This window comes from Octopus bimaculoides, chromosome 8 (assembly GCF_046866305.1).
Source record: "Octopus bimaculoides isolate indiv1 chromosome 8, ASM4686630v1, whole genome shotgun sequence".
NCBI classification, from domain to species: Eukaryota; Metazoa; Mollusca; class Cephalopoda; order Octopoda; family Octopodidae; genus Octopus; species Octopus bimaculoides.
This window is the reverse complement of record NC_142935.1, coordinates 60,410,918-60,436,715: the sequence shown is the minus strand read 5'-3', so window position 1 is coordinate 60,436,715 and position 25,798 is coordinate 60,410,918. Positions and strand designations below refer to the sequence as shown.

Below are 25,798 nucleotides of genomic sequence, written 5' to 3'. Positions count from 1 at the left end.
ATAATTTATTCCGCTCGGTGAGGTTCGAATCCTAACGAGTCCAGAGGTTCAGAGTTAAGAAAGTCAACCAGTCCATTTGTTTCTAAATCTGATTCATTCGACAATTATTTGTAGATATTGTAGAAAGTCAGGCCATTTTATTTCTGAGTGTAAAAGACTCAAGTTAAAAATTATTCAAAACTCTTACCAAACGCTTTTGTGAATATCACGTCTCAGCCTATTTCCGGCAGTATTAACACTGAGGAGCAGTTTGTTTCAGGAGTTCAGTCACCAAACCCTGCTGTTTTTGTTGAGGAGGGGTACTTGTCTTTTATTTGAAAGGGTTTGTCTCACTTAAGGATGATAAGTCCACGTTACGACACATTACTATTTTGAGAGACACAGGCGCACTCCAGTCTCTATTGTTGGAAGGACTCTTCCTTTCTCGGAAGTGTCGTCTGCTAACTCTGATGTTTTATTAAAGGGTATTAGTGGAATTCCAGGTGCACTCTTCATTTTGTTGATTTGCAGTGGGTTTTTGTGTCTGGTTTCGTGAAAGTTGGTGTTAACAAAACTCTCCCAGTTTCAGGCGTAGACTTGCTTATTGGAAATGATTTGATTTAGCAGGGTTCAAAGGTTTTGTCTGATCCACATGTTAGCATTGAACAAAGCACTTCTGAGAGCACTGAATTCTAATTGAACTTGCTAGTCTATGTGTCTACTTTTCGAAACAGATTTTTCAAAGCTATTGATGTCGCCAAGAACATTTGAAGAAAGTACAGGGCAAAAACTGAAAAGCTCGAAATTTCAGTCCTGGTGACAAGGTTTTAGTGTTACTACCCATTCCTGGTCAACCATTTAGAGCCAAATATCATGGTCCATATTTGATTGAGAAGTCAGTGATATTGACTACATTGTTCAATCTCCAGTCCGCCGAGAACAAAATCGGCATTGTTACATGAACATCATCAAAAAGTATTATGACAGGTCTAAAAGTGTGCCACCAAAAATCATTGCTATTGCAAAATTCCCAGTTCTGTCAAGCAAAAAGGAACTTGTGAGATTCCTGGGTATAGCTGGTTATTACAGAAAATTTTGTCCAAATTTCTCTGATGTTGTGGCCCCTCTCGCTAATTTGTTGAAAAAGGGTGTCAAATTTGTTTGGAGTGACAATTGTCGGGCCGCGTTTGAGAAAGTAAAAGCCACACTCATGAGTTCTCCAGTTTTGATAGCAGCAGATGTTGGGAAACCATTTAAGCTTTCCATTGCTGCAAGCGACATTGGTGTCGGTGGTGTTCTGTTTCAATCAGATGCAAAGAGTGTTGATCATCCTGTTTGTTATTACTCAAAAACATTTGACAAACACGAGCGAAATTATTCAACCATTGAGAAAGAAATTTGTTATTGTCATAGCAACATTTTGAAGTATATTTGGAAACCAGCAAGTATCCCATTGAAGTGTTCATCGACCACAATCCGCTAACTTTTCTGCACAATATGAAGAACAAAAATCAGAGATTAATGAGGTGGAGTTTATCTTTGCAATAATTTAATCTCAATATTCAACATATTAAAGGTAAAGACAATGTCATTGTGGATGCTCTATCACGAGTCAGCTGATTGTGAGAGGTTTTTACATGTATTGGTATCCCTTATGCTGTTCTCATAATTTGTCATTGCAAATAAGAAAGTTTTTACTGCGTTCAACTTTCTTCCTTTAAGTGGGAGAATGCTATGTATATCTATAATCAGTGCAAATAACGACCTTTTGGCAGAATTGAAATGACGTAGGTATATTTATATATATACATATACATACAGGAAGTGAGCAAGGGGCGACACAGGTACTCTCGTTTACTTCCTGTTTACGAACGAGGCAGGTAATCTCGGTTACTTTTTGTTCAAAAAGAGAGTTCAGAATACAGCGAAAGCATTGCGTGGATAGTACAAAATACGAGAGGGAGCAGCATACGGATCGGGACCGTTTACCACCTATCTTTGAACAATCGAGGACTGGACATTAAATTCTTTGGGTACTATACCTGTTGTTACATAATTTCATCTTTGAATATTAATTCCCTGTTTGTACAATTTATGTTGTTGCGATTAGAAGTTCACTCCTTTAATACATAAGAATTTGCCTGATTGTAGCACATTTCCATTATCTAAAGTGGTGTGTAAAGGTGGTAGAATTGCTTCTTGTGCATGGTATGTAAATTCAAATGAAAAGTGTGGAGACGTAGATTCCATGTGTTGTTCATTCAAATATGGATTGTGGATTGAATGAAATTTTGAGAATGTAGTGGTAGTAATAAGTAGATAGAGAAGAGAGAAAAGAGAGAAGATGTGAATGTTAAAATGAGGAGAAAGGTTAAAAGAACAAGGTGAGGAAAGAAGAAAGAAAGTATAAGATCAAATGATGATGGAGTGTTAGTTGGTGGTCAAGATATTATGAAGAGAATGAAAAGAGTAGCGGAAGAGATAAGAATGTAAGGAATTAACGTGTGAGGAATGGGATGGTATGTTTGAAAAGCACTAAGGTGGAGGGATGAGTATAGAAAATGGTACATGGGGTTTACTAAAGTGAGTAGTAAACCCCAAGAAGATCGGGGAGAATAATAAAATAAAAAGGTCAAGTTCCTACAATTAGACGGAAGTGTTTATTGTACTGGCTAATGTGATAGTGGGAGTTGAGGAATCAGAGAGGGAAAGAAAGAACTGTATATCTATATACTCATGCACGCACGCACATTCATGTACGTATGTATATGCACTATTATATAGGCCAGCATACTTATGCACTTAAACTTATATATGCATGTATATATATTTGCACACACACACATATATACGCATATATGCATACACACATACGTACATGCACACACCTACACATACATGCATATGCGTAGGCACACGCATACACATATATATATCCCCATACACATGCACGCATTCATGTATACAAGTCCATATATATATATATATATATACATATATATATATATATATATATATATATATATATATATATATATATATATATATATATATATATATGTCATTAAAAAATAGTAAATAACAATGGAGAGTTCATAAATTAAAATCGCAGACAATGGAAAATCAAATAGTGTTGCTGGAGATTACCTAAGGGGTGTTCGGTATATGAACTGTTTGGTGATTTAAGTTGCACTTTCATTTGTGGAAAAATTTGAAGGTATGAAAAAAGCGGTGGAAAAAGGGCCTCATTATCTTTATTTAATAGTATTGAAGTGCTGTGTTTTAATATGTTGAATGTCTGTTAGACATAGCTTATAGGCTGAACGTTGACGCGGGTATGGAAGCCCTGAATCTATTATGGAGCATGACAAGATGTATAGAATATTTCTATTTTTGAGATGATGTATGTGACTGGCGAGTGTTGTGGATTTACTGTGTTTTCATATCTAAAAGAATTGAGATATGCAGTGTATCGTTGTTTAAAATATATAGTTGCTCCTTTATGTTTGTAGAATTGTGTAACGTGCTGAGGACGATGCATTTATAAATTACGTTAGACCTAGCTAGATACCATAAATGTTAGAGAGGGGCAATGGTATGTATCATCATATCTGTTAGCTACCATGCAGACATAAATGTCTCTTTGAAAATCAAAGAAAAAGAGGATTTCTATGGACACCTGCTTCGAAACTTCCATCTTCTATTTCCAGACTATGAATTCATGTTCATACCAATAATAAGTAGAGCACTAGGTTTTGTTAGTAAATGCTTACAGGAGAATGTGAATAAACTAGATTTTTCAGAAAGAGAAATTGACCAGCTGATTCGTACATTACAAGTCCAGCCTGTGAATGGATCAGTAAAAATATGCAAGACTTTTCTCAAGTTCCAAATGTGAATTTATCTGTTCAGTACATCTTTGTTGGAAACCGGCTCCCACCTCAGTGAAAGATCTATAATAACTAAAAAATGGATGAGATATACATGCATGCATGCATGCATGCATGCATGTATGCATGCATACATACATACATGTATACATAAATATATACATATGTAAAAACGGTGGAAAATATACCACATCGTGTTTTATCTTGCATAAAGTGTTTTCTGTGACAATAACTTAAAGAAATTTTCAGTATTAAGAGAGTTGTTTTATAGAATTTATATCATGATTTGTTCTCACAGGTACTCATTCTTTCAACGCCGATATGGCTTGTTGGGTTTGTGGGCCTTTAGTCCGGTTTTCCAAATTTCAATTGCAAATTAATCCGTTTGAAAAAATCTCTAACCGGTATAAGGATGTTGTTATATGATTCGAGACTTAAATGTTATATGCAAACATCTAAAATAGATTTATTTTCTCTTTCTTATTTATAAATGTGTTGTGCAGAGTTTATGATTTAGGTGTTTCATTTACTCATGAAATTGTATTTATGTCGCAAATATTGTTTGGCTTGAAATATTCTATTTTATTTTGATGATGATTCCCTTGATCCGATAAATATTTCCTCTATACACTAGTATATTCGACGGGTATTTTCCTTTATGAAATCAGTTTATTGTTTTATTGTATTTCAAATGTAAACCGCAGGGTAACTGTGTAGTGTTTAATTTTATTTTCATAAATTTTGAACATATATGATTTGAAAATTTCCGACTGTTCGACGTTGTTTTGTTTTACAAACTATAATTTTGATAGTCTATACTATACAGTTTCCTAAATCCATACCTATAAATATGGCATGTTACTGTGAACAGCATAAGTTGTTTAACCACGTGTAAAACGATGGAAATGAACTTGCATTCTTCGTGCAGTTCATTCATGTACATTTGATTTTTTCATTAAATTTTTCCTATCATAAACAGAATGTATCTTTATCATTTATGATATTCAAAACCCATGTTACTGTGTCTTGTCCGTAACATCTAGAATAGTTAATCTTATGCGCTTGAATGCCCGATGAGTCTAAATCCATCTGTATTTATAAAAGACGTAGAAGCATACCTTAAAGATATATACAGTTCAAAGTCTAACATTTTGCTTCAGTCTTCTTGTCCTATTTATACACCCATTCGTATAGCTTAAAATGTTGCTTGATTTATTATCACTTACCTAATGGTAGTTCTGATCATTTAATGCTTCTTTAGACAGCACGCTATTTTGCATAGCTTAAATGTAATTCCTTAACTTAATGTTACTATCAGCATCTTCATGATACTTCTGTTGCTTAGAGAATAGTGAAACTTTCTGCATCTGTAAGGTTCTATCGAATGTTGCATGGTATTCTATGAATTTTTGAGGCACTGCACTTTTGATATCAAACTTATACCAAATAATTTTAGAAGGAAAAGATAGTTACAATACCTACACTATATGATATTTATTTATGTGATTTTATGCATATTGAAATATAAAATTCCACGTAGAAACATGAATAACCAAAGACATATCTATATTTATTAGATTAATTAAATTCATTCGTTTAAATAGCTCTGGTTATTTTATTGATGATCATAACATTGAATAAAATATATAATTCCAATTTATACTAGGCTTATTTGCTGTGGAAATCAGATCATCCTGATGCTAACACGATACTACCTTCACTGGAAATGACAGATTTACAGCTATTTTTCATTGCATTTGCTCAGGTAAGTCAATGATTGATTTAATGCTTTCAGACACTACATATAAGTATAATGATCTCGCTGCAAAATTTCTTAAAGTAGCAATGTAAACGTTGATGTAGCATCAATGAGTATTTACGGTATGTAGTAAAAAAACAATCGATATTCTTCTCTAGAAAACAATCCATATTGTACTCGGCAATCGCAAACATGATTTAGTCTCCAAGCATTTTAGATCTTTTGAAAAATCAGAGACATTCGTAGGACGAACAAAACAGCCACTCAGGTTTTAAATATGAAGATATAATTCGGTAACCTAAAATACAATTGACTTACAGTTTTACTAATTTGAAAACAAAATATTATCGATGAAAGGTGTTTTGTTCACAAATTTTTAAAGTTCATTGAAGAGTGCTTGCAAAACCTTTACATATTGCAAAGATGTTGACAAGACATTTAGGTTAATAATGTGAACTTCGAGGACATGTGAAAACAGCAATTAAGAAATTCCTACTCACAAGTAAAGTTCGTAACCAGAGCAATCTTGATATTTCAAAATAAAGAAATACAAATAAGTATTCCTAGCTCCTGGAATTTACGTAGTCGTTGAGGTTCCTGTGAATTTTCGAGAGGTATAGTTTTTCAAGTTAACATATTGAGCATAGATTGACCCGTTAATTTAAAGTTGGTTGTATTTTGGGAAGGATTGTCCATTTAATGTCACAGGTCGTTTTTTCCTCTTTAAGTTCACAGTGTATAATATATATATATATATGTATATATATATATATATATATATATATATATACATATATATATATATATATATATATATATATATATATATGTATATATATATATATATATATATATATATATATATACATATACATATATATATATATATATATATATATATGTATGTATATGTATATATATATATATATATATATATATATATATATACATATATATATATACATATACATATACATATATATATATATATATATGTATATATATGTATATGTATATATATATATATATATATATATATATATATATATATATATATATATATATATATATATATATATATTTCATTTCATTTCATTTCAAAGTTTCAGCTCAGAGCTGCGGCCATGCTGATGCACCACCGTGTTGCTACACTGTTATTACAGGGAGCCTCTTACAATATGTGGCACTTGGTGAAGAATGGAGTTTGATTTAGCAACTCTCATTTGCACCTCCTGCCGCGAGGTAGGTTCATCTGGGACTCTCGATAGGAAGAGGTCCAGCTTTGATTTAAAAACTCCTACATCTACTTTGTGCAGATTCCTCAGGTTCTTTGGGAGAATATTAAAAAGCTGTGGGCCCCTGAATCCCAAGCTGTTGCAGTAACTGGTCCTGAAGCGTGATGGCATTGCTGGGATCTTTGGCACTACGCAGTGCCGTCCCGTTCTGGCATTGGTGTAGCTTTCAATGCCAAAATTTGGCACAATTCCTTCCAGGTTCTTCCAGATGTATATTACTGCATACCTCTCCCGCCTTCTCTCCAGGGAGTAGAGTCGTAGCTGTTTCAGCCTTTCCCAGTAGCTGACCAGTTGCAAAGAGACAATCTTCTTTGTGAATCTCCTCTGGATTGCTTCAAGGTCTGCTGTTAATTTCAGACTGGTGGGTGATCACAGCTGTGAGCAGTAATCCAGGCGGCTGAGGACGAATGTCCTCCAGAGTATCATCATGGTTTCCTTATCTCTGGTTCTGAATGTTCTCAGGATCCATCCAGCCAATCGTCTGCACTTTGTTGCCATTCTGGTAATGTGCACTTGGAAAGAGGTATCATCACTCATGTCGATACCCAGGTCTTTCACTGATTTAGGCTCTGGGATTGAAATTCCCTGTGAACCAGTGTACTCTGTAAGTTTAATATTCAGTTTTGGACGTTGGTAGCGCAGGGCTTGGAATTTTTCAGCATTAAACTGCATATTATTGTCCTCAGCCCATCTGTAAACTGAGTCCAATTCCTGCTGCAGGTGTGCAACATCACTGGAGTTCTGTATTTTCTGCGAGACTTTTGTATCGTCTGCGTAGCTTGCAAGAGTGGCTATCCGGGCACTTGAAGGCATATCTGAGAGAGCGACTATAAAAAGCAATGGTCCCAAGACAGTGCCCTGTGGAACACCGCTCATTATTTGTGTTCTCATAGAGGTGGCTCCATTAGCCACTACTGCCTGACTTCTATCTTTCAGAAAGTCATGTAACCACTCTCCAAGTTTTCCAGCTATGCCAAGATCACGCAGTTTGTGGCATATCACACCATGATCCACTTTGTCAAAAGCTTTTGCAAAATCAAGGTATATTACGTCCACATTTGAGTTGTTGAGTAACTGCCTCAACACCCAGTCGTAATGTTGTAAGAGCTGGGTCAGGCAGTTCCTACCTGGTCGAAAGCCATGTTGGGTATCACTCAGCAATTTATTTTCTTCAAGGAAAGCGATCAGTTTTCCTCTGATTATCCTTTCCATGACTTTGCTAATGTGTGAAGTCAGAGAGATAGGCCTATAGTTTTTGGCATCTGCTCTGCTTCCCCCTTTATGGATTGGGCATATTATTCCCTCCTTCAGCTTGCTTGGCAGTCTTCCGTTTGCGAGAAAGCTCTGGAAGAGGATCTGGAGGGGTTTTGCCAGGGCATGCTTACACGATTTAAGGAGGATTGCTGGGAAACCTCAGGGCCAGCAGTTGAGTTTGTGTCCACTTCATGTATAGCTAGTAGTACATCTTCTTCGCTAATGTTGATGTATTCCATCGTAACTGCCTCACTGGTTATAGGGGAGGTAGCAAAGAAGTCCACTGGTTTGTTCACTTGTCTGTGCTCCAATGGAGTGGTGAAGACACTTTTGAATTGCTCATTCAGTACCTCACTGATCCTAGTTGGACTGTCTGTGAGGGAGCCATCCTTTTCGAAGAGGGGTCCAATCTTGCAGCGTACTGAGGCTATTTCTTTTGCGTAATGAAAGAAGGCCTTTGGGTTTGACTTAATGTTTTTTATAACCCAGGCTTCTTTGTCTGCTCTCTCCTTCACATAGGATTGTTGCAGCCTTTTTTCGATCTCCATCAGTGTCGTTTTTAGGCGGGACCTTTGGCCATTCTTGGGATGCTGGTTGAGTCGATTTGCAACTTTTGTCCGTCGTCTCATGAGGATCTTCCTCTCCCTTGGAATCTTGTTCCTATTTCTTTTGGCCTTGTGCTCTGGGACATATTTCTGGCTTATGGCTTGCACAGTAGACATGAAACATTCTAGTTTCATGTCAATGTCTGGTGTGGAGAGACATTTTGGCCAATCCTCTCTGAGGATCTCTTTCTGAATCGATTTCCAGTCCGCTTTGTGGAAGTTCAGATTGGAGAGATTTTGGGTGCTTCCTTTAGGCTGTATGTCTCTGGTTTCTTTTGGCCCAAACATAGACAGCTCTATTATGTTGTGATCCGAAACTAATGTCGGCGTCACTTTCACATTATGAATGATGTCCGTATTGTTCGTGAAGCAGAGATCTAGAATGTTATTCGCTCTAGTTGGTCTGAGAACAGTTTGCTCCATGAATAGGGCATTGGTGAGGTTGAGCAGGCATTCCACCTGTGCTTGCTTGCGATAAGTCATTCCTGAGAGTATGAGACCTTCGGGCCATTTGACGTTGGGGAAGTTGAAATCACCCATAAGAAATATGGTCACATGGTGTTCCAGTTTCATGAGGATTTCTTTAATTCTAGCGAGGCAATCTTCAAATTTGCCTATGTGGTTTGGAGCATCCGGTGGGCAATATGCATTGCATATGACTATATTATGTTGTCTTATGTATATAACTAGGGTGTCGCATACTGAATTTGAGTATGACAGTAAGACCTGGGGTGTGAGGTCGTCATGGATGTATACAGCAACTCCACCATGGCTCCTTTCCCTTCTGTCTGTTCGCAGTATGACATATTTTGGTACGTGTACTTCTGCATCCTCTATATCAGGGCTGAGGTGAGTTTCCACGAGTGCTATGCATAGGGCTTGATTGCATGCAGCAAGGTCTCTCAGGAAAGAAATTTTGCTTTTATTATTATTATGCAACAGGCCCCCAATATTTAGTAAAAATATTGGCGTGATGTCTGTGCAGGCGTTAGGGGAGGCCATCCCATGTCTGTTGACTGTGGTGGTGTTGCGCAGTGGGGGGCAAGGTTCCTCGTCTGTGCTTGGCGTAGCCACGTCAGCTGCTGCATAATCTTTTGCGCCATGCACAAAAAAGACTCTTGCTCAGCTGCTGCGTTGCGTAAGATTTCTGAAGAGCGCACGTCCTTGAATTTTCTCCTTGGGGACATCTGTCGTCTTTCCTCAGGGACGTTTTTATCCTTTAAACCTTTGTAGTTTTGGCGGGGTGTCGGGTGGGCAAACCGGCAGTTTTTGCCGTCTTCCCCATGCCAACATTTGCCTTGCAGGTAAAATTTGCAAGTTTTTGGGTGCCTTCCAAATTTCTTCTTTCCTTTGGTGTCTTGGATGGCATTGGATCCACCTTGTGATTTTCTACTTTTTGTTCTTCCTTTTCTTGTGGGTACTATTTTCCACTGGTTATCTATTGGGGTGAGGGCTCCTTTCCTTTGTAGGACCACTGGCACAGAGGGGCTTCTATTTGCTGCTTATATATATATATATATATATATATATATATATATATATATATATATATATATATATATATATGTATATATATATATATACTGTTTTGCTATTCCTTGTTTCAGTCATTTGACTGTGGCCATGCTGGAGCACCGCTTTAGTTGAGCAAATTGACCCCAGGACCTATTCTTTGTAAGCCTAGTACTTGTTTTATCGGTCTCTTTTGCCGCCCCCTAAGTTACGAGGACGTAGACACACCAGCATCCGATGTCGAACGATGCTGGGGGGACAAACACTGACACACAAGCATATACACACATATATATATATATATATATATACGACGGACTTCTTTCAGTTTCCGGCTACAAAATCCACTCACAATGCTTTGGTCGACCCCAGGCTATAGTACAAGACACTTGCGCAAGTTGCCACGCAGTGGGACTGAACCGGGAGCAAGCTACTTACCACACAGCCACTCCTACGCTTATATATATGTGTATGTGTGTGTGTGTGTGTGTGTGTGTGTGTATACCCCCCAACATATATGTATATATATATATATATATATATATATATATATATATATATATATATATATATATATAGAGAGAGAGAGAGAGAGAGAGAGAGAGAGAGAGGGAGAGAGAGAGAGAAATTCAGATAAATATGGTACTTTTGTTGCAACACAAGAATTTAGTACGGTATTATCCATAAAATTTCAAAATAAGGTGATTAAATCAAAATAAGCAACAAGGATATCTAGAAGTATTGCAGTACGATCGTTTCATGCAACTTCATTTAATTGAACAATCCAATCATTACATCAATTTAAAATGCTGAGCAATCTTCAGTTGCACAAAGACATAGAATTTAATTAAATTAGAACAGATGGACACATTAGTATAATTATATCTAAAATCTCCAATAAGTTTAGGAGATAGACAAAGAACATGCTGTCTCACTCCAGTTTAGAACTTTCAAGAAGATATACAATTTTTACAGACTCTGCCTGTCGCTGATATTTTTTTTTATGGGGTCAGTTTAAATTTATATACTAGTTTATCAAATCCCTTGTATATCTAAGGCTGAGAGAACAGAGGACAGTATTTGTTAGGGCTAGAGCTGACGGAGCCGACAGACATCATAATTGGTATAGTCATAAAAATCAAGATTTATTAGAAGCAATATCATGATGTTTGCTAAAGGAAAACTTAAAACAAGATGTTAACTGATAATTAAGGGGTTGCCCACTAGCAGACCATTGATAATGAAACAGGGGAGCTCTTATCATGTAGTACTATAGTTAAATATTTTAAAACAATGTTGCTATGTTGTATACAGTTAAAGTTTAGGGCTATTCAAAGGATTATTAAGAAGAATATTATAACAAAAGGATAGAAGTCTATGAATACTTTCGCTTATATACCAAACTTTTACCACAATAGAGGGAGGAAAAGAAATTATCCAGAAATAGTTTAATATTTATACATATTTTACACTTAATACTAACTCATCAGATGATGTCTGTGAATATTGGTTAATTGGTATATACTGGTATAAATAAAAGAGTATTGAGGTAAAGGAACATGCTAATTATATATTAATAAAACTATAATCTAAGCAATATTTTTTCTTTATAAGAAGTGAATATACCAGTATAGTTTTATATAAGCTAAGCATGAATTTACAGAGATATAAAAATTAGATTAATTTTATATATAAATAAAGGCTAATTATAAAATAATAAAGAAATAAAATAAATTAATCAAGTAGGGTAGAACACCATAGAAAAGGAAATAAAAGGGCTTAATTACTAATACTATGGTAAAGTATGTAGCTTATTAACACCAGTAGAGAAGATTTTTAGAAAAAGTATAATGATTCGAAATATATTAGACCTAAAATTATATATTTACTTATTTAGCTGATATCAATAAAAGATGATGTCTGGTATCGGCTAAAGGAATATTTAAGTTATGGAACAATCATATTTTACACTATTCTTTTTTTTAAACTAAGGGTTATAAGATAGGTCTAAGAAGTTACTCCCTACATGATATTTATAGTTTCTTAGTGGTACTTGTTTAGAAGGGTTATTTATATAAAGGCCCTTATAACTACTAAGATCAAGAGGGTAGAGCCATTTAAGAAAGAGATAAATCAAGTAATTTCTAAAGGTCATTTCAAACAATATTGTCTTATTTTATAAAGTTAAAATTTAGGGTATTCAAGAAGATTATTAGCAATGAAAACTTTAACAAAAGGGTAAAAGTTCTTTGAGTATTTTGTGTATATACCAACATTTTTATCACAATAGAGGGAGGAAAAGAAAATTGCAAAGGAATAGTTTAATATCTATTTAATTTTTACGTATCTAAATATTAACTTATTATCTGGTTTCTATGGAGATTGATCAAATGGATTTAACTGGTATTTAATAAGGGAGCAACTGAGGTTAAAGAGCATGTCAGCTATATACTGATTTAATTAAATGGAACTATTTTAAGTTGTGTCAGTAGAACTTATGTCTGGAAGCCTTATGGCATACTCAGATTGTTGAAAATATCGATATTAGAGCCCCTGGAAGGGGTTCTTATTTATAGGCAAATAACCCATTCACCCAGATTTTAGTAGCCAAGGAAAATAACCCATTAACCCATATTTTAACAACCAAGGAAAATAGCCCATTCATTTTTCTAAATCATTTGGGATAAATCAAATTGAGTATGCATGTTTCTTAGTATTTGAACTATTGGAGTTATTTTCGCAATTTATCCATTACAGACGTTAAACAAGCAAATAGTAGTTTCCTAAACAATAGAGCCACTTATTTCGGTTAGTGAATTATTCAAGAATATACAACACTACCGCCGCTGAGAGGGATAGTCTCTGGGAACGCACAAAAATCCTTTTCAGACTTATTTACTTTGTATTGTTATTGTCTCATATCTGATTAGCCTGTTATTACGTAACATCCTTCACGATTGTAGTATACATACATTATTAATATTTCCTCCTAAATTCTATATACCCTGGAAACGCATTAAAGCCCTTTTGGGAGCTACTTTATTTGAATTCTTACTATCGGGTAACTAATTTCATGTTATTACATAACTGACTTCACAATTTGAGTATTCATAACTTATTGGGAATTCCTAAAAACAAGATCCTGTGTAAGACAGTTCGGTATTCTCTGTAAATGCACAAAAAACGGTTCAATGGCTACATACTTTGTATTGTTGTTATTGGTTTGGCGAAACATTTATGAGAAAGGAACCAAGGTATAAGCCCCGCTCTCCCAGGAATTACCGGGTCAGCTAGTATATATATATATATATATATATATATTATATTATATTATATGTATGTATACACATATGCACTCACACATATATATGCCTATATATATATATATGCTTGTGTGTGAGTTTATTATTTGAGATTAATTATAAAGTTCAATATTTTCTTAACTGTATCATCGAATTTCAATGATAGTGTTTTCCGAACTGAGATGTTGAATGGTAGTGTGTAACTTAGATAATGTATTTCTCTGTATCTCACTTGATCACAATTTTTTTAATACTTGCAGTCTTGGTGTTCCACTGTAAAATCTGCAGAAAATTATATTTTCGAGAATGCTGTACACGCTCCGATGGAGGCTCGGTAAATGAATTTAAAATAATATTTTTAATAATTTTGAAAATTTTTATTAGTAGTGTAAGTCTATAATATATAATTATTATATTCGGTGTGCATCTCTCTCTTTCCCTCTATCTCTCACCTACTTATTTATCTATATATATATGTGTGTGTGAGTGTTTGTCTATATATATATATATATATATATATATATATATATATATAAAGATAAAGAGAGCAATGGTAAAGCTGGAAATATATTTTATGGATAGAGTCTTACAGCTGTTTCTGGGAAGATCCAGTACTTCCCTTCATCGGAGACAGAAATAGTAAAGGAATCGATTATTATATCCATAGGCGGAGAGTTTTAGTATGAAGTGAGAGTGAGTGTGATGCGCTGAAAAAAGAAAGAAAGAAAGAACAGTACTTGGAGTGTAGTTTCATTCCAGTAGTAAGTATCCGTGTAAAGTAATCCGTGTGTGAATTTTCCGGAAATAGTTGTTGCAGCAAAGGCTGAGATAACAGAGGTGAATATATGCCATATTGTGTCCGAGGTATATTGCTTGTGTTTACTTGAAGGATGCCCAAGTCAAGTGAGAAATGTGCGTAGGGTAAGTAGGTTAAGTCTTGAAGACAGAATGGGAAGGGGATAGAGGAAATATTCAGGTGAAGAAGGTAGTGGTATATTTTTATGGTCAGTTGATCTGACTGGATAGAGAGGATGAGTATAGTGAGGGAAGGAGGAAGGGGGGATGAGGTTAAATGGTTTAGTGAGGAGGAAGGAATGCGCAGAGATAGTATATAGGTGGTGGGGGTATGGGTGACAAACCAAGGACAGTAATAAAGGAAGAGAGGAGTCGGATAGGTAGTTAGTAGTATAATATTATAAAAGATAGCTAAACCTATTTACAGACGGTGGAATTGGGATTGAAAGTAACCAAGTAGTCTGTATGTGGTGGTGGTGTTATTGTCAAGTAGAATGTAGAGGAAGTAGATTTGGGAATATATATATAGTGGTGATAGGATCGAAAAAGAAATGAGTTTATTCAAAAGATGATAAAAGATGGATGTTTTTGCCAGGTCGAATAGGTTGCCTATGGGGAGCCGTGCGATTATGTTGCGTGATCGTTTGTGCATTCTTGTTTGTGATAAAATTTAAATGTATGGAAAGAGTGGTGATTGCAGTTGCTAAATGCTTCATTATATCGATTAAGTAGAGTGGGAGAAATGTATTTTAAAATATGGAACGCCTTCTTTAGGCAAAGCTTGCAGTTGGAGCGCTGGCTCTGGTATGGAGTTCCAGAATCTAAGATGGACCATTTTAAAGTATATTGGGTATTTGTACTTTTGAGGTGATGTTATAGATTTACTGTGTTTATCATATCTAAAATAGTGCAAATGGGCTGCGTAACGATGTTTGAAGTTTTTAGTTGCACCTATGTATGTAGCAGTAGAGTTATGTAATAGATTTCTCACGGTGCATTTATATATTACGTTGTATCTTACGCAATGTGTTTGAAGCGGGTAGATAGTCCCGGAGAGACAGTTACAAGCATAGGAGGCTTGAGGGTTGCGTCTGTTCGTGGGTGAGGTATTACTATTGGAGGATATGTTATTGGGGGATGTGTAAGAATCTAGATCAATGGAATTATTGTTATGGCTATTTATCCTATCATTGTTATTATTGGTATTGTTATTATCTACAATATTAATGGGTTGGGATCTACTGTGGTTTTGTTCGAGTGTACGGGCGCTATTGTTAGAAGAACGTATATTAATGTCCGTGTTAGGTGTATGTGTGTGTCGGGTGCTGGTGCTAGCGTAGTTATGGTTTCGTAGGTTTTGGTAATAGAGCGAAAGTTTATGTTTATTAGAAGTTGCTATAATAGATTCGAAGTTAGGAGTGGTAGAATACGACAATTTTAAAGTGGATCTGTTGAATATAGAGTGGTATTTGTGTTGTCGTGGGAAGTTAGAATCTAGTATTTTAAAGAAAGATTTGGCTAAGTTCCTAGGGTTAAGTGAGAATGGGGGGGTGTACCACAGGATGGAGCGGCCATCGCTTTTTTGGGGGGTTCTGTGCCTGTTGTAATCGAGGTATTTAGGTGGAGGGCAGTTGTCCATATTTTTGGTGCGGCTAACTGTTTTATACATCTTAGATTTAGCCCTAGTGTTATAAGTGTGTTTGTGGGGTCTGTTTGAATATGTGGGTGGTTGGTTGTGGTTGTGATTAATGTTATGTCCTTGGGGTGCGATTTGGGATATAAATTGTTTACGTCTGGTGTTATGGATGTATTTTATTTGTTGGGAGAAACCAGTAGCCGCTAGTGATTTGAAAATGAAGCTGAATTTGAAAAAAATGTAGTTGTTTTAAATAGATTTATTCACATTCATACCAAAGTCGTTCCAACATTTTTTTGTTTATGAACGGCAAACCACAACCAGGAACATTCTCATAAGCAAACCCTTATATCAATGCCCAGGAAACATACACATGAAATACCAAATCGTCCCTCTCTATCAATGCACCGGAAAGATTTCAACCCAATTTCGATTGCATAGGAAAAGCATGCTCATTAAAAAATATATAAATCGCAACTAAATATCCTATAATAACACATGAGAAAGAAGAGAAACTCAATTTTTCTACAATAAAGCGAACCAAGTACAACAGACATAATTTGGATACTTTAGCAACAGGTCACGACAGAGATTCGAAAAACCCAACTACTATACAGTAACAGAATACATCGTCTCAACCACCAGTTGTTGACGTCACCTTTCATTAGAACTATGATATTTTACCTCCAATCAGAACTGGGCCCTCAGAGAACAAAACTGACTCCTTAACCCATTACCTACCAGTGATCTCCTATGAGATCACTTAAAAATTACAAATTTCGTAATTCACTGTCATTATTTACACATATCTAACCTTTTTGCTATATCTATTAGGTATATTTCTCTGATATTCAAACGAGGTTTGCTAATTTTTCACCCAATATCTCGCTTATTTCTATTTAAAATGTTATCTTGATCATTCCAGCGTGTTTCTAAGGCTGTTTCATGCTAGAAATCAAAGTTTCATAACGAAGATTCCAGTTAATAGAATTATGGGAGGTAATGGGTTAAGGGAACCAACCAACCAGAAATTTTGATGACTAGTAAGCAAAAAACTAATACCCCAGTCCCTCCAGGGACGTTAACTGGGCAGAACCCTAAACATGGCCAAAACAAAAACAGGCTCTTTATTAAAATAAAGTGACGTCACGAAATCTCTCACCAATCAAAAATTACCTCCTTTTGAATAAAACCATATATATACATGAAATATTTTTCTGATTCCTAAAACAAACCGTAAAAATGGAAGAGATCAGTACGCAAAGAAAAAAAGAACTAGACGCACGACGACAGAAATTTTTATGAAAATAACAAATTACTCGTTTCCTTTTTCTTCTCTATCATGTCTACGTATTCTAAATTTCAATAATGTACGTTTGTTATAATATTCTCAGAATATTTACTTTGATATTATTTACACCTATGAAACTCATTAAACTTTATGTGAACATTTGATGATTTCATCGCTTAAAAATATTTGCCCGACATCTACTTAGTAATTTTAAACTGTGTTTAAAAAACCCATGTTTTATACATAATTGTACCATTGATATAGAAAATGTTGAAACTAGTTTGGTATGTATGGGAATAAATCTATTTAAATACAACAACACGTTTTTCAAATTCAAGTGCTTTTAAAAACGAGAAACAAATTCCCCTATAGTTTTTTCCCGCGAGGGTATACACTTCTTGCATCGATAGACTTTTTTTTTTTTTTCAGGAGTAAGGTTTCACTTTAAACTACTTCAATCTACTCAATAGCAAATGTGTTCCAGTTTAGTTCCGATGAAGTTCTTTTTCTTGTAGTTTTCACATCTTCAATGTTTGGGAGTCTGCGTGAGTGTCTATGTAAACCTGCTGCAACAGCAAATCTTCAGCCAAACAAATTAATCATTCCAACTGATGATTGCATCTGTGTCACGTCTATGATATTATATCTAACCTATCGTAAATTCCTTTATCTAAAATATGTAATAAGATGAATAGTCTCATTTCAGATACTATGTTTAAGGATTTTAAAATATTTTTCAAATGTATAAAATCTAAGACACAAAATATTCTCACAATAAACGGAATATAATTTCTTTATGTTTAGTTTGTTACTCGAATAATTTATCTAAATTACGTATTATATCAATAACCCCAGGTCAAGTACTGAACAGTAACTTCAGTTCAACTAGTGAATATATATATATATATATATATATATGACACAATTTTAGATTCGCATTTCAAAAATATATAGTTACATAAGTATCTGACATAGGTATTTTATTTTAAATTTGGGCATTCCACGTATGCGTTCTTGTGATTATTTAATAATTGCCTAAATTGAATGATTGCTATCCCATAACTATATAATGTGAACACGATTCTTCTAATAGGGTGAGCGCAAATATTTTCCTTTTCTATATTCAATATAATCTGATATCTTACATTCGCGATTTATTACAGGGTTCAAGTTCCATTAAAGAATTCGAAGGATTTTGCCGAAGCATTCAGTTGTGAAAAAGGTTCGAACATGAATCCAGATTTTAAAAGTGAAATGTGGGCGAAACAAATGAAAAACAACATCTAGAAGTCTATAAGTGGTTCTAAAAACAGATTCTATATATGTAATACCATTCATGAATGTCGTTGTGTATGTGTACGTATGAATGATTATGTCTTTTTTTTATCGAATCGTTCCAAAGCATAGAAAATATCATTGATAATTTAATCATGTCTGCACGATACAAGGTCTGATCATTAATTATCCGAACTGTTGTCATAGTAACGAAGCTAAATCATGCAGAGTGAAGCCGCTTAGCAAAGACTGACCTTGAACTCCGCTGTCTTGCGCACTAAGTTTTGACGTTCTAACTCACTTCTGCTGATTGGAAAGAACGTATGTAGCGTGTGGTCATCGCATTTACCATGAGAAAGAAAGCTGTCATGGCGATACCTCCTTAGAGACCTACGCAAAGTTGCAGAAAGTATATTGAGGGACGTGTATGAGCCGTACCCCTGTGTTCTAATGGTTCAGACGTTTATAAAATGGCCAAAACAAAAATGTCAATGCTGGCGAACGTTCTGGGAGATCCGTAATCAGCAGAACTGAGAAAGACATTACAGATTTGCATGCAGCGATGAGGGAAAATCGACAAATCACCATCCGAGACTTGTCGTAAGATACGCAGATCATTTACAGTTCAGTTCAGTCCATGATTTGAAAATGAGATGCGCGCCTGTGAAGTGTGTGCCAAGCGGATTTACTTTGCGAGCTTTACTTTTGCTACTATGACAAAAGCCCGGATACTTATTGATCAGATCACGACGTATCTCTCTCTCTATCTATCTATCTGTCTCTCTTTCAATATATATATATATATATGCATGTATGTATATATATATATATATATATATATATATATATATATATATATATATATATATATATATATATATATATATATATATTCTCGAACAAATTATCAAAGCATTTACTATAACACGGGTATAATTAATATTGCTTCAAATACTTTTTTTTTATTATTTTGTTGAGTAAATACGAACTTGGCAGCATGCTTGCGGACAAACAGACACTCACACACACACACACACATATACACACGCACACACACACATACACACGCACACACACACATACACACATACCTGTATGTATATATACATATATATCTCACTCTCTCAGAAGGAAGAGATATATATTTATTTGTATCGCACAATACACATTTTCGACGCCTCAAATACGCGAGCAAGTATTTGTTTGTTTACATTATACACACATAGTTTTTCCATAAAAGCTAACTTGCTTAGCGTCTACATTCAGTGGTAATGCTAATCCGTATGATATCCAGCACAATTAATTTAAATCGCATTACGAGACTCTTGTTATTTTCCTCTTTATAGGTATGTTCTTTTTATGGTTTTATACTTTTTTCCCTTTTATCGGCTCTCTTTTATTTCTCAATCAGTTGGATTTTAAAGAGCCGAGTCAGTGCTGGAACACATATATGATGGATTGCCTCGCTCCTGGCATATTGTATCATTTGTTCTTTGTATCAATGAAAATTTACACTACAGTATGAAAAAATGCATATATTTGCAGCTATAATATCTGTTGCTGCATTTATAGTGGGGCATTAATTAGGTGAAGTGAAGGAAAACAATTTATCTACAACTATTACGTAAATTATATTTCGTATGTGTATTTCGTGTGCAAGATTCTTGGTGTAGATACGTGCGTTGAAAGAAATACAATTAAACCTGGGGAGAGGCATTATGCCGGTAATAAATCCCTTCAGAAGAACAAGGTGTATTGAGAAGAGTTGCATTGTGTGCAAATATAGTCCTGGTGCCAACTGCAATGCCAGAAATGTGGTCTACAAAATAAGCTGTATGGATGGTGAGTTTAAAAACAGAAACACGACATACATAGGTGAAACTGCAAGAAGTTTGGCTGAGCGTGTAAACGAACATTGGAGGGACTATAATAATAAAAATAACAAACCTCGGTGCTCTACCAGCATGCCAAAGAACAACATGGTGGTGTACTGGACAGAATTAGCATAGAAATCCTGTCTAGACACTCCGGTGGCGCATCGTTGCGGCAAATACAGGAGTCGGTCCTCATAACTGAAACGCAACCAATTTTGAACACCAAATACACGTAGATGAGGGCCTTACAATGGCCCATGTTTGCATATGTTGTTCACACATATGATGCGGAATATAAATTTAAATTTAAAAAAAAAAGTCTCTATCTAATCTGATATAAACGAAATTGTTACAAACACACATGTGGACGCACATACTTACATATAAGCACGAACACATAAGTGCGTGCCAATATATGAGCGTGCACACATACGAGCTTGCACACACTCACATGCTCATACCAAACAGTTTCAAAACAACGCCAAAACAACGCCAAATCATACATTCAAAATAAATGGAAGTGGAGAGACAAGTTACTGAATAAATTGCAAGAGTGCAATGAAATAATTTAATAAAAAATATATAAATTAATAAAGGACTGAACCAGTGCGTGTGTTTATTACCGGCATAATGCCTCTCCCAAGGTTTAATTGTATTACGTAAATATTTTGTCATTTTTGTGAAAGGCGTGTATGTTCAATAAGCATTGTATATCATAGCTCTTTTCTGTTTCTTACAATAATTTGAAATTTGCTGTCTGACGTCATACTATATGCTAGTAGGGGCGAAGAACCCGATAAGGAGAGCGACATTTGGGTGCGTTTTGTTTTTCACCCACTTTAGTCGAACAAGTCGCCCCGCAAGACTTATTCTTTGTAAACCCAGTACTTGTTATATCAGTCTCTATCGGGGACTTAAATACAACAGCATCGGTTGTCCAATCGATGTGCGGTGAGGGGTGGAACACACACACACACACACACACACTTATATATATATATATATATATATATATATATATATATATATATATATATATATATATATACACACACATATATATACGTATGTGTGTCTCTGCGCGCGCGCGCGCGTCTGCGAGGGGTCTGCGTGTGTGTATGTGTATATGTTGAAATATATTTCAAACACAAAGTCAGAAAGTATGTTTGAGTCCTTTATCAGGATTTCAAATAGGATAACATTTACACTATTTTTGCGAAAGTGAATCATATCATAGAGTAAGAAAAGCTTAATTAAAATATTTTAAGGATTGCAGTAAAGGAAACTATGGCAACTTTCAAAATTACTTTTATGAAACATTCATTTAATTCAGTTTATATTCCCTGCCGTTATAGTATGTCTAAACGGCGGATAAAATCAACAACAGCCTATTTTGATAAATATGTTATATTTTTTCTCTTTATTCATCGTAAAGCCCCCTACAACTTTTTCATTTTGTTTTCATGTGTGTGTGTGTGTGTGTGTGTGTGTGTGTATGTGCATTCGCGCGCACGTGTACAAGCATTCATCTGTCAGCAATTTCTATGGTGGAATGATGTAGTGCTAGGTAGTATGTTTGAATTGACATAAAATCAAATACATATAATCAAATGTCTACGTAGAATCAGTTTACCTTGGCTTCACTATCAGGCATTCCGAACGAAAATACACCTATTATAACTAATATATTCATAAATCTGTTTTCTTGAAAATGAACTTGACTATATGAGTTCAAATTGTTATTCTTTCCTATACTCTTATTTTCTTTATCTCCAATTATTGTTTTATTCAATCTTATGATTTTCATTGTCATATATATATATATATATATATATATATATATATATATATATATATATATATATATATATATATATATATATATATATCTGTAAATAATATGTGAAAATTATTCGACAGCCATGATAAAACTTCGATTTTATGATGCTGGGCGGCAGTAGTCGAGTCATCGAAGAATGCTATGAAAATGGCCGTTAAACAAATGGAATTTTTTTTTCTTGGCCAATGTGTGAGTGAGTATGTGGGCACTATCACGCTATTAGATGTCAGAAGTGAAAGTAGTCGCTGTCTGTCTGCCTGTCTGCCTGCATGCCTGTTGCTGCTCTGTCAGCCTGCTTGCCTGTCTGCCTGCATGCCTGCTGCTGGCCTGTCTGCCTGCTTGCCTGCTGAGCTATCTGTGTGTCCGTCTGTCTGTCTGTCTGCTGGTTTGAGTTGATACTTTGGCTTACTTACTGATATCTATCTACTATGTATCTATCTATCAATTATTAGAAAACACAAATTTAATATAAAAACATATTTCCTGAAATTGCAAATTATTTAAAATATAAAAATATAATTTTCAACAGAGAGAATTTATCAAAATAGAAAACAAATGAAGTTTGAAGTTAAGTTTAAAAATAAATGTGATACTTATGCTCCGTAGATACTTATACTCTGTAATGTTTCAAACGCATGGATATAGGTGTCGAATTTGTTCCAATAACTTCTGGAAGATCTCGTCCTTGAATTCGTAACGCCACATGAATTCTATTAGATGTGTTTGCAGCAAATTCCGGGTTGTCCCATTTTCTCTTTTGTTCTGGTTCTTGGCATGTTTCCATAGGCATTCGATGTGATTTGTTGTGGCAAATGTAACCGGATCAACAAAATTTATTGAATGGTTCACGGTTAAATGTCTATATCCTAGCGTGTTTAGTGTATTATATGAACGCCAGAGGTCAGAAATTATTGTTGTTCCTGGTAAAATCCGCTCTTGTATAATTTCTAAAAGGGTATCAGATGATCGATCTTCTACCGCAACTAAAAAACATCTTCTCGTATCTCTTTCTAACGCACCAAACACCCACTGCGTTTTAACCCGATGGCCAACATTATATTTTCTTCTAACAAACGCACTTTCATCTATCTCTACTATTCGGTTTGGTCCGCCTAACTTAATATTTTGCGCAATATAATACTCTGCACATACATCACGGCAGTAATTCCTCCAATCTGTTACAGCTACATTTGCTATACGACATTCCTGGCCTAAATTCTTAGCTAAATCTCCCTTAGCCCAATAATATAATATATCTATAATCTGCTCGCTTTTCAGTTTGCTATTATCTAGAAATGTTCCCTTTCTAATGGAAATCAGTTTTCTACAAGGCCTTCCACATGACCATATCATGCCATCGGACAAATTGTTTTTGGCCACTTCCCTCATGCTAGCTCCACAAGAGGGACATATTTTTTCAGTATTTAACAATCCGTATGTCTTGAGCCAGTGAATACTAGCTGCTGTTGTTGCGGTGGCGATGGCAATGTCGCGGTGATTAATTCCATTTGCACTGGGATATGTAGAAGTCATCGTGAAAAACCTGCAACTAATTTGTTCTCGTGTAGATTTCAATTTGAATTACGCGCGCTTTTGGGTGGGTATGATGGGTATATGTGATTTATTTTTAAAAAACAATAATGAATAATGCAAAAATACATTTATTCATAAAGTTTTAACTGAACATGGAATGAAATATATTTATTTATAAACTTTAAACTGAACTTCATTTGTTTAAATTCTCGTCCACCTTACCTTCGCTTGTTTAAATTCTACGGAATTCTACGGAATTCTACAAGAATTAAGAATTCTACAAGAATTACCCATCATACCCACCAACGAACACCCAAAAGCGCGCGTAATTCAAATTGAAATCTACACGAGAACAAATTAGTTGCAGGTTTTTCACGATGACTTCTACATATCCCAGTGCAAATGGAATTAATCACCGCGACATTGCCATCGCCACCGCAACAACAGCAGCTAGTATTCACTGGCTCAAGACATACGGATTGTTAAATACTGAAAAAATATGTCCCTCTTGTGGAGCTAGCATGAGGGAAGTGGCCAAAAACAATTTGTCCGATGGCATGATATGGTCATGTGGAAGGCCTTGTAGAAAACTGATTTCCATTAGAAAGGGAACATTTCTAGATAATAGCAAACTGAAAAGCGAGCAGATTATAGATATATTATATTATTGGGCTAAGGGAGATTTAGCTAAGAATTTAGGCCAGGAATGTCGTATAGCAAATGTAGCTGTAACAGATTGGAGGAATTACTGCCGTGATGTATGTGCAGAGTATTATATTGCGCAAAATATTAAGTTAGGCGGACCAAACCGAATAGTAGAGATAGATGAAAGTGCGTTTGTTAGAAGAAAATATAATGTTGGCCATCGGGTTAAAACGCAGTGGGTGTTTGGTGCGTTAGAAAGAGATACGAGAAGATGTTTTTTAGTTGCGGTAGAAGATCGATCATCTGATACCCTTTTAGAAATTATACAAGAGCGGATTTTACCAGGAACAACAATAATTTCTGACCTCTGGCGTTCATATAATACACTAAACACGCTAGGATATAGACATTTAACCGTGAACCATTCAATAAATTTTGTTGATCCGGTTACATTTGCCACAACAAATCACATCGAATGCCTATGGAAACATGCCAAGAACCAGAACAAAAGAGAAAATGGGACAACCCGGAATTTGCTGCAAACACATCTAATAGAATTCATGTGGCGTTACGAATTCAAGGACGAGATCTTCCAGAAGTTATTGGAACAAATTCGACACCTATATCCATGCGTTTGAAACATTACAGAGTATAAGTATCTACGGAGCATAAGTATCACATTTATTTTTAAACTTAACTTCAAACTTCATTTGTTTTCTATTTTGATAAATTCTCTCTGTTGAAAATTATATTTTTATATTTTAAATAATTTGCAATTTCAGGAAATATGTTTTTATATTAAATTTGTGTTTTCTAATAATTGATAGATAGATACATAGTAGATAGATATCAGTAAGTAAGCCAAAGTATCAACTCAAACCAGCAGACAGACAGACAGACGGACACACAGATAGCTCAGCAGGCAAGCAGGCAGACAGGCCAGCAGCAGGCATGCAGGCAGACAGGCAAGCAGGCTGACAGACCAGCAACAGGCATGCATGCAGACAGGCAGACAGACAGCGACTACTTTCACTTCTGACATCTAATAGCGTGATAGTGCCAGTATGTGTTTGTTTCAAGTGAGGGTGGTTGAGTATATACATATAGGCACATGTACGTAGGTATGCGGGTGTGCATGTGTATGGACTGGTGTGCTTACGCGAATACTATGGACATTTTTACTCCCTCCCCTCACTTAGCGGTCATTCTAATAGCTCTTTTGTCTTAATAACGGTCAACCACACAGTAATTTCCCTTTGTTTAACGGTCATTTTCATAACATTCTTCGATAGCCAGATAACTGAAGAGATGGC

The 25,798-nt window shown here is 35.3% G+C and overlaps 1 protein-coding gene across 5 annotated transcripts in view; it reads left to right on the top strand.

Annotated features, from left to right (window-relative positions):
* Window positions 1–24,300, top strand: part of LOC149134423 (neprilysin-2-like) — a 332,072-nt gene extending 307,772 nt beyond the window's left edge. For all 5 annotated transcript variants that reach the window (XM_089356560.1, XM_089356561.1, XM_089356563.1 and 2 more), the window contains 3 exons: window positions 5,536–5,634; window positions 13,857–13,930; window positions 18,482–24,300. In XM_089356560.1, coding sequence (XP_089212686.1) covers window positions 5,536–5,634; window positions 13,857–13,930; window positions 18,482–18,605 — 297 coding nt within the window. In that variant the 3' untranslated portion in view covers window positions 18,606–24,300. The remainder of the gene's footprint in view (window positions 1–5,535; window positions 5,635–13,856; window positions 13,931–18,481) is intronic.
* The last annotated feature ends 1,498 nt before the right edge of the window (window positions 24,301–25,798 follow it).